General features: G+C 41.1%; 1 protein-coding gene across 1 annotated transcript in view; it reads right to left on the reverse strand.

Moving 5' to 3' along the window:
• CNGB1 (cyclic nucleotide gated channel beta 1) overlaps positions 1-10,697 on the reverse strand; it is a 56,946-nt gene that overhangs the window by 44,078 nt on the left and 2,171 nt on the right. The window contains exon 2 of the mRNA XM_015411181.1: positions 8,338-8,506. Coding sequence (XP_015266667.1) covers positions 8,338-8,506 — 169 coding nt within the window. The remainder of the gene's footprint in view (positions 1-8,337; positions 8,507-10,697) is intronic.

The raw sequence follows: 10,697 nt of genomic DNA on the forward strand, positions 1-10,697 counted from the left end.
TTCTCGTGTTGGATTAAACCGTTTACTGAACCGGTGCCATGAATATTGTGTGATTAACAGATTGAAGTTGAATTATGAACAATCAAAGGTATTAGTCGTTCCCTATTCCCAAAAATCTTATGTGGATTATTAATGGCAACAAACTTGAACAGGTTAAGCACTTCAAATATCTGGGCATCTGTTTCTAATCTAATGCTACTTGGACCTACCGTCGCAGAATGGCTATTAATGTAGCTAAAGTTAGTAAAGGAAGTAGTCAAAAAGTTTTCACATCCCTGCAGAGAAAGCGGAAGGCCTCTTAGCGGAGGGAGCATTTGAAGGACCCAGTGTGATTCCGCTCTGGTGGCATCGGGGTGCAAAATATTTTGTGATCAGTGGGAAGGAAGAAACGTGGTGCAAAATGCTTCTTGTTAAAGGGTGGCAGCTGAGGCTTGTAAATCAAGGAACTGATGGATCGTGGCGAGAAATGTTGCAAGCTACACTCCAGGGTTTCCTCCACCACCTGCTTTGATCATCTTCATAGATAACACTAGGAATGCCTTTTGGTTAGAATGCGTCATGTGTTGATAACGGAGGGGACGGCGGTTGAATCTTTTTTCATTCCATTTAGTGGTGTGGATGCCTACTGCACGTTTCCGTTCCTTAGCTATTACTGACTGTCCAAGTTCCTCGTTCAGAAGTTTAGAAACTGTTGAGCACGTACTCTTACACTGTAAATTGTTAAATGACATTCGAGTGGAATTTATAGAAGCCCCCCTTAGGTTGGTAGCAGGCCAATCGGATAGAATCAAGGTACAATTTCTCCTTGCTTCACGAGATCCGGAGATCATTGAACTGACCGCTAAGTTTCTCCATGGTTTTATAAAACGGAAGAGTGACCCTGACCATATTAATGATTCTTAATTTATAAGTCTAAAAACTTAAGTTTAAAAGTTTAGAATGCCAATTTATTTTATGATTCAGGCATCTTTTGTATGGTCAAATCTAGCTTGTGACAACTTGAGTTAGGCCTGACATAGCCATGACTATCTATTTTATAATTTCTTTTGGGTTGTATTATTGGTAAATGCTTCTAATATTGTATGCCAATAAAAGGTATTTGAATTGAATTGACTTAAAAGGGGTGGAAGGAGAGTAAAGCAACTGCTCCCTGGAGGGCACACCATTCATGTTCATTGCAGCACATGTCTGGCTTGAATCTGGTGAGATGGGCCAAGGGAACTGAGGAATGTTGACCTCGATCTGTCTCTTGCCAATGTAAGTGACCCTCCCACACACAAACACACACTATGAAATGAGCTAGCTTTGTTCCCAGACTCACTCTTCTGTCTGTGGGCCGGACTGGTCTGGCCAAGCTTTGACTGGAGACTGGTATGGAGATAGTACTTGAAGTTCATCCACACTGACTGGAGACTGGTATGGAGATGGTACTCGAAGCTCTTCTACATTGTCTTCCTGAGAGTACAGCTTCTTTCTAAAGTGGAGAAAGAATTGCAGAAATTGTATGGTTTATTTACTTATTTAATATATTGATATACCTTTTTTTGCATGATCAGACTTTTTTTTCCTGTTGAGCACACAGGAATAAGCATTCTCTCTCTCTTTTCAGAAAAGTAAGTAGAAAACAGACAGTAAACATTTTCCTGGGAGTAAACTGTTGGAAAATTTGGTAAAATAGTTAAATATTCAGAGGTTGCAATGGATCTTTGTTCACTGGAGAGGAGGCATTTTCTTTCTATGTAAAAATCTTTATTTCTAAAGGGAAAGGTACACAGGAAATCTACAAAACAACAAACAAGACTACATGCTTGCAACAGCAGTTGTTGTTGTTGTTCAGTCGCACAGTCGAGTCCGACTCTTCGCGACCCCATGGACCAGCTCCCGCCAGGCCCTCCGGTCTTCCACCGTCCTCTGAAGTTGGCTCAACTTCATGTTCGTTGCATCAATGACACTGTCTAACCATCTCATCCTTTGCCGTCCCCGTCTTCTTTGACCTTCAATCTTTCCCAGCATCAGGGTCTTTTCCAGTGAGTGCTCCCTTCTCATTTGGTGGCCAAAGTATTTGAGCTTCAGTTTCATTATCTGGCCTTCCAGGGAACAGTCAGGGTTGATTTCTTTGAGGATTGACTGATTTGTTCTTCTTGCAGTCCAAGGGACTCTCAAGAGTCTCCTCCAGCACCATAGTTCAAAAGAATCTATTCTTCGGCGCTCGGCCTTCCTTATAGTCCAACTCTCACAGCCATACATGACTACTGGGAATACCATTGCTTTGACCATGCGGACTTTTGTTGGCAGGGTGATGTCTCTACTTTTTATCATGCTGTTTAGGTTCGCCATCACTTTCCTCCCAAGGAAATCTTTTAATTTCATGGCTGCTGTCACAGTCTGCGGTGATCTGGGATCCCAGGAACGTGAAGTCTGTCACTACTTCCACGACTTCCCCTTCTATTTGCCAAGGAGTGATGGGGCCGGATGCCATGATCTTAGTTTTTTTGATGTTGAGCTTCAAGCCCACTTTTGCGCTCTCCTCTTTTACCCTGAGCAAGAGGCTCTTTAGGTCCTCTTCACTTTCTGCCATTAGAGTGGTATCGTCTGCATATCTGAGGTTGTTGATCTTTTCCCCAGCAATCTTAATTCCCGCTTGTGATTCATCCAGGCCAGCATTTCGCATGATGTACTCTGCATATATATTAAATAAGCAAGGTGACAATATACATCCTTGTCGTACTCGTCAGTCTAAACAATAGCACACAAGGTAAACACATTAACCCTATAATGACAGAATTTAGACCTTGCAACAGACACATATTTCCAACACCCCTTCTCAAGGTCTAACATGTAAGTCATTATACATGCACATATAACAAACATCACTCATGATTCATTTTAACATTAGGATCAACTATATTCAATATTTCACTAAGACATTCAAATTTTTATTTGGTCAGTGGCTTAGTCAAAATGTCAGCCACCATTTCCTCTGTGAAACAATGTTCAGTCTCAATTAGCCCCTTCTGGTACAGATCTTTCACTAGTGCACATTTAATTCCAATAGATCTATTTTTTGCTGTGGTGCTTTCTCCCTTGCATATAGTAATACATGCTTGATTGTCCTCAAACATAACTACAGGTACAGGTTCTCTTATTCCAAAGTCCTTCAACAAATGAAAAATCCATGCGGGCACTCGCTGCTGATACACACTCAGCTTCTGCTGTAGACTCTGCCACAACAGTTTGCTTTCTACTAGTCCAGTCTATTAGTCCATCTCTATAGAAGAATAGATATCCGCTTGTTGACATTAAATTGTTTGATTCTTCTCCCCAGTTGGTGTCCAAATATCCAACTAGTCCTGGCCTTTCAGATGGTGCAATTTTCAGTTCTAAGTCCATTGTTCCTTTCAGGTACTTTGCTAGTTTCTTTATTGCACTCCAATCATGATGGTTAGGCAAACTCACTTTTCTGCACAAGATGCAAACTGCTGCTATGATGTCAGGCCTCGTGGTTTTGCTCAAATAGAGAAATTTTCCAACTGCTTCTCTGTATTCTCCAATGTTTCTGAGAGGTGTTCCATCCTTTTCCTTTAGATATCCAGGTTCAAGGAGTATGGATGACGCTTTGCAGTTTTTCATACCAACAGATTCTATAAAGTCCATACTTTTTCATTTCTGGCATAGAAGAAAGGTTCTCTCCTCAAGTCTTTCAACTTGTATTCTGAGCTGTTTGACTTCTACTTCCTTGTTCAGTCCATCAGCTATTTCTTTAATATCCTCTTTATTTTGACAAGACATGATCAAGTCGTCAATGTAAACAAAAGCATACTGGTACTGTCCATTTTTAATTCTAGTGTACAGGCAAGATACAGCTTTTCCTTGCTCAAAGCCTTGCTTCTGCAATAGTCCTGTAATTTTGCCATTATCAAGCCTTTGCTCCTTGTTTTATTCCATAGAGTCCTTTGTTGAATCTGTAAATGGAATTTTCTTGTCCTTTGACTTTGAAAACCTCAGGTTGTTCCATAAATATTTCCTCAAATAGTTCTCCATTGAGGAATGCAGTCTTTATATCCAGATGCTCTACAATCATGTCTCTTGATGCTGTGACACTAAGAAGTGTTTTGAACGTTGCATGATTGATAACGAGTAAAAGTCTCAAAGTAGTCAGTCCCATATTCTTGTGAATACCCTTTGGCTACTAGGTGTGCTTTGTATAATTCTACAGTCCCATCATCTTTATGTTTGATTCTGAATACCCATTTGCATCCAACAGGCTTTCTGCCTGGAGGTAACTTTATAAGAGTCCATTCTTCTTTCTCATATATAGATAGTATTTCCTGTTCCATTGCTTCAATCCATATGTCTCCTTCATTCACAGGCAGGTTGCATACGTCTTTCCAGTTCCTAGGTTCTTTTGCAGATTGTACAGTTTCACAAAATCCATATTTCTTTCTGATCATCTCACACTGGTTGTGGGTTCTGCTGTCTCCTCTGGTGCGGTTCCTGCTTCCCCTTCTGTTCTGGTAGTTTCTTCAGATGGTGGACCTGCTGGTTCCCCGGTGGTCACCACAGGTAACCATGCAACCAATTCTTCAGGAGCAGTTTCAGAAATCTTTGGATCAATTGCATTGGAAGCACATGGTAAATTGCTTTCATCTATATACACAACATTGTGTTCCCCAACTGTGTGATTTTGGGGGTTATATATCCTGTATCCTTTTCCACCAACAAGATACCCAACTACAAGTCCAATTTCAGCTCTGGGGTCAAGTTTTCTTGTTTTCTTTTGTGGTATGTGAGCATACCCTTTGGAACAAAAAGCTTTGATATGCTTTAGTCCAGGCTTCTTTCCAAACCAAGCCTCAAATGGAGCGGTTCCTGTTATTTTCAAGGGTACTCCATTGTGCAAATACACTGCTGTGTTGACAGCTTCACCCCATAGGGTATTTGGTAAGCCAGAGTGTATTAGCATAGCCCTACACATGTCCTGAATTGTTCTGTTCAGTTTTTCACAAGACCTATTTTGTTGAGGTGAGTGTGGGATAGACACTTTGTGTTCAATCCCTTCAAGTTCTAGAAATCTTTTAAATTCTGCATTGCAATATTCTGCACCCCCATCAGTGCATAAACTTTAGGGTGCTTGGCCAAACTTGTTTCTAATTGTGGCCACACAGCATTTTAATTTATTAAGTGTCTCTTCCTTGCTCTTCACCATATACACAAAAGTATATTTTGTTTTGCTTTCAATAAAAGTCACAAAGCATTTTTCCCACCACAGGGTGGCACTAATGGGCCAACAAGGTCACTGTACACAGTCTCTAGGAACTTCTCATTGTGAGTAGTGGACTTGCCAGAGTATTTTGGAGCAGTTCCTTTTGCTTTGAGACATGTGCCACATCTCTCCTTTGCCTTGTCACAACTTACAGCAGAAATTCCACACTCCTTTATCAATTTTTCAACACTCTGCATCCCACGATGCACAAACTACAAATACCATGCATATAAGCAATTCCGATGATTACAAGAACCATTGCTAGTTTGGTAAACTTGTCTCTCATCAGCATTAACAACTTCTGATTCTCCTCTAACATTCACAAGATAATGAAATCCATTTATCTCCTTCACTTCAAATTCAATTCCAGACATTTCACCAACAATCCTACTTCCTTTCCTTCTCTTAAGCAACACATTATGATTACTTTCCATAAGCCTTTTGGTTGAAATCAAATTATCAGCTGCTTCAGGAATCAGAGCCACATTCTTTAATTTAACATCCATCACTTCTCCAGTAGTGAAGAGTTTGATTGGTTCTTTATTTGCTTGATAAACCTCAGGTCTATTTTCATTATCAAGTTCACAAAACAAGTCCTGATATTTGCAAATGTGTGTACAGGATCCAGAGTCTATTAAAAATACTCTCTTATTTTCATCACCATCTTCTAAAAGCATAACCACTATTTTCATTCCTCTGAGCATTTCTGTTAACATCCCTGGCTACATTGAAGTTTCCCTTTGTCTGAGGTCTAAAACCTCTGTGGTTGTTATGATTTCCTCTTCCACCAGGTGGCACCCTTTCAGTGTGACCACATGAGCCTTTGTCTGCCATCATTTTTAAATTCACAGTTTCTGGCAAAATGATTTTCACTGCATATAAAACATTCAATTTTCTTTTCCCTTTTAAATCTGCACGTATGTTGTAAACTCAAAACAGACATCTCATTAGACAAAGTATCCTGACTAGTTCTGGAGTCATATTCTTCCATTATAATCATCAACAAATAATCAAGTGTTAGATCCTTTTGGTGTCTTAAAGTCATTGCTAGCCATCCGTAACTTAGGGAACCCATTTAGTATAGGTGCAATCATGTCTAACTGGTCAGGAGTCTTCCCAAGTTCTTTCAATTGATTGTAAGTTCCAATAAGCTTCCTTAATTGTGCAGGTAAAGAGTCACTTTCCTTTACTTTAAAATCAAAAATCTGAGCCTTCAAGTAATAAATCTTGCTGGTTGTCTCCCCTCCATACCTCTCTTTCAGGTGTTCAATCATTAATTTGGAAGTCTCTAGGGTATGCAGGCTGGGGATATCATGGCAATTGACTGAATCCATAATCAAGGACTTGGCAAAGCCATCTAGTCTTCTGAAGGCACTTTTGTCTGGCTCAGTTGTAGGGACGTCCTTTGTTAAAATATCTTCAGCCCCATATATTTGCAATCTATTCTTTAGGGAACTCAGCCACCAATTAAAATTATAATGGGTCAATTTGAGTGGACCCCCTGGGTTGAGATCTCCGGTTTGGAAAATACTCACATCTGTGGCAGATGTTTCTGTTGTCATAGAAGTTGAAGTTGGATTACTCATCTTGATTTGCAGGCACTCAGCAGGCACTCATGGGGTTAATCCTCTCTTCAGCGCAGGAAGCAAGAGCTGGCTGGAAGCAATTGGCTTCTCCTCTGCTGGGGTTCCAAATGTGCAAAAAGCAAAAAAAAACCCAACAACCCACAAACAAATAAACAAAATCTTCAAAAGGGACAGTTTTCAGCTGCTCAGTAGCACTTGCAGGCTGGCATAGGTGAGATTCTGCAAATCAGATATGAATTTGAGTCGTCACCTTTCACAGCTGCAGTATGTGTGGCAGAGAGAGAAAAACAGGTCATTTTAAAAATCAGGCCTCAGAGCCTTCTAGCTTAGCCTCTCTCTCGATCCAATGAGCAATTAAAAACTTGCTTTTACTTAGGCATACTAGGCAAGACCAGGCAACTGGCTTCTGCTGCCAGAATATGTTGGAAAATTTGATAAAATAGTTAAATATTCAGAGGTTGCAATGGATCTTTGTTCGCTGGAGAGGAGGCATTTTCTTTCTATGTAAAAATCGTTATTTCTAAAGGGAAGGGTAGACAGGAAATCTACAAAACAACAAACACTTAAGACTACATGCTTGCAACAGCAGACAGACCAGTTGGTAATGGAGATTCTTCTTTCTTCTTGACCCCTAGAAGGAAATCACCTGAATGCATTAACCTATGATTATGAGTAAATAGACTCCAGTTTTTGGGCTTTCTCGCCATTGGTTTTGTGCCAGGTTCCCTTCCAGGTCAGTGTAAACAATAGCACACAAGGTAAACACATTAACCCTATAATGACTGAATTTAGACCTTGCAATATACATATTTCCAGCATAAACATAATTGGAACTGCTTAGGACTGCTCTCTATAAGCCCTTCAAAGAGCACCATTGCCACAGTGTCAGAGTTTTTATGCCAGCTGTGGAAAGGTACACCGCTGGCGGGGGAAGCCCCACCCCCAACACCCACCCCTCTCTCTCCCTTTAAGTGTGTGGAACCCGTGTTTCCTCCCAAGCCCAGAGTGCCAGCCTCGTGCTCTTAAAAGGGAAACGCGGCTGCTCTAGCTATGCTTCAGTGTAAGGGACATTTAGGCCCAGTTAAATCACTGACTCCAGAGGCAACCACCTAGCTTGGTTGCTGATATCAGTTGGAGAGGAAAAGACTTGGAGAACTAATAACCTATGGCATGTCAAATACATTTTTTTAATTACATAGAAAAATCTTCCAATCAAGTGCCCAAGAACAACATCTGCTGATCCATGTACCTGATCCTACAACAGATGCTATCACAACAACTTCCAAGACCAACACATTCAGAACCAAAAACAGGGTTTGGAAGTACAAAATAAGTGCAATGTAAATGAATTCGCAAACATTTCTAGCAACAGGCTGTTTGTTTTTTGACACTGCTGAAAGTATCAGTGGAAAAAACTGGGCAGTTTCCGCTTAGTCCTGGTCCAACCTTCATCTTTAGAACAAAGACTCTTAAAAAGACAACTCATACCTCTTGGTGGCCGTGGGTGTAGCTGGCACTGTGAGGGTTTGGGATTTGTTTGGGGATTTGTTTTCGGTGACAGGATGAGTGCTTCGGATAAGTCTGGGCAGCCCCGAAGAGCCATTTTTAAACTTTACACTCTTGATGTTCACAGTGGGATGCTTGCTTGCTTGTAGTCCTGGGGAAGAAAGAATATTAGATAGGTTATAAAGAAAAAAAACCAAGCTAAATACATACATACAAATTCAATTTCTATACCGCTCAATCCTGAAGGCTCTGAGCGGTTTACAAGGGCATATTACACTTTCCTAAATCAAAACAAGCTTGTTGGCTTTGGCCACAAACAAAAGGTACCAAAGACCCTCTACCAATGGGCTCTCTGTCAGGGGTCCCCCAAACTTGTTGAGCCGGTGAGCGCTATCGCAATTTAAAGAAAACAGTAAAAACTGGCCAGTTACAAAATGGCTACTATGGGACTGGAGTCAATCACAAAATATTGTGAGGTTCCAAGCCAAGACTACTCCTATGATAAATGCAATTTAGGGATGCCAACACACACACAAATATACTAGGGCCAAAATTGTAATGTTTTGTTTAATGCATTAATTCAAAGTCAAAGTGCCTTTCCTTTCATTTATTGGCTTCATTGACCAGAGGTCTTAAGCCAAAAAGTGTTTGTGTTTTTGTGCACCTATTGTCTTAATAAAACTTCTACAGTACACTTTAGTGTATACAAAACATAACACGACTATGTTATTTCCTGATCAAATGGAAGTCTTACATCTATATATATCTTCTTTCTTTCATGATTGTAACTTTTCATCGCTCATTCATGATACCCTTTTGTGCTTAAATCAGTATTTTATGAAACTTCTAGAAAAAACCTAAACCTATTTGACACAGCTTTAATCAAAGGTACAAATGTCAAAATGGTTTAATTGTTTCTATAAAAGTTAAACAAAAATCATTGTAATATATTTCAAATAAGTAAAAGTTGAATTATTTCTGAATTGGTACAAAGTACATGATAATTTGGTGCAAATCCCAGTCATGAAGTACAGAGAAATGGAAATATTGTTATACAACTAACATTTTAATGAACTAAAAGGAATAACTTTTTTAAACGGTTCTTTCTATTTTTATTAATACTATGGATTACTATCTTCTAGCTACATCTTCATCAAAACCCCACATTTCTTATAGTTTTAGATTTGACTTTTTCAAAATATTGTTTGATTAGTTTCTGAGGCTTTCCCCAAGTGAATGTCTTTTGCAGTGTTGCTTTTATTTTTGTAACACATCATTTTACAGTGTAACCTGTCCAGAAAAGTAATCTCTCCCTTATAATAATTGAGTAAGAACGTTCTATATGAACGTTCTAAATTTCACCTCCTTAGTGTTAGGCCGGAAAAACTGCCACTCAGTAACACTGGCTGGGTTGACTGGCTGCTTTGTGCAGTCCCGCCCAGCATTCCAAGGTTATTTGCATATGGAAGCTGATTGGACAACACTCCATTCCACACCTCAAACTCACCCCCCCGCAAGGCAGTTGGGATTTTCAGTTGCATAACAATACCTCATAGGGGAGAGGAGAATGATGTCAGCTGCCCTTTCCCTAGGCAGAGGCTGTTGGGGGGGGGGGCTTGTAAAACTTAAGACAGAGAGGCAGATAAAGGTTGGCTGATGGTTGCCAGGAAAGGACATTGGGTTGCCAACTCCAGCTTGGAAACTTCCAGGATATTTTAGGGATGAAGCCTGCTGAGGGTGGGGTCTGAGGAGGAGGAGGAAGAGGGGGACCTCAGACAGATACAATGCCATACTGCCCACACTCCAGACAAGCTGTTGCCAGTCTCCAGGTGACAGCTGGAGAGATCTTAAAGCTTTGGTGCTAATTTACGATGGGGCTCCTGGGGAACTATTGATGCCAATCTTGGCCCAGCAGCCATCAAACCATTCTCTTCAACCCCCTGCTGTGCAGCTGACTTTCCCCTAGGGTTGCCAATCTCCAGGTGGGACCTGGAGATCTCCCACTGCTACAAATGATCTCCAGATGACAGAGATCAGTTCCCCTGGAGAAAATGGATGCTTTGGAGGGTAGACCCTATGACATTACACCTGCTGAGTCCTTCCGCCCCCCCACCCAATGCTGCCCTCTACAGAATCCACCCCCAAATCTCCAGGTATTTCCCTCCTTAGAGCTGGCAACCCTACATTCCCCTCAGTGCCTGTTGGGAGTGGGTGGTGGGGGAGGGAAAGGGAGTGGGCGACCGGAGGCTTCTGCCTCCTGTCTCCGGTCCTGGAGTGGGGGGGTGGAAACGGACCCGGCAGCCGGAGGCTTGCACCTCCAGTCGCCGGCCCTGGAGTGAGTG

Source organism: Gekko japonicus, unplaced genomic scaffold (genome assembly GCF_001447785.1).
Source record: "Gekko japonicus isolate JY-2015 unplaced genomic scaffold, Gekko_japonicus_V1.1 scaffold944, whole genome shotgun sequence".
NCBI classification, from domain to species: Eukaryota; Metazoa; Chordata; class Lepidosauria; order Squamata; family Gekkonidae; genus Gekko; species Gekko japonicus.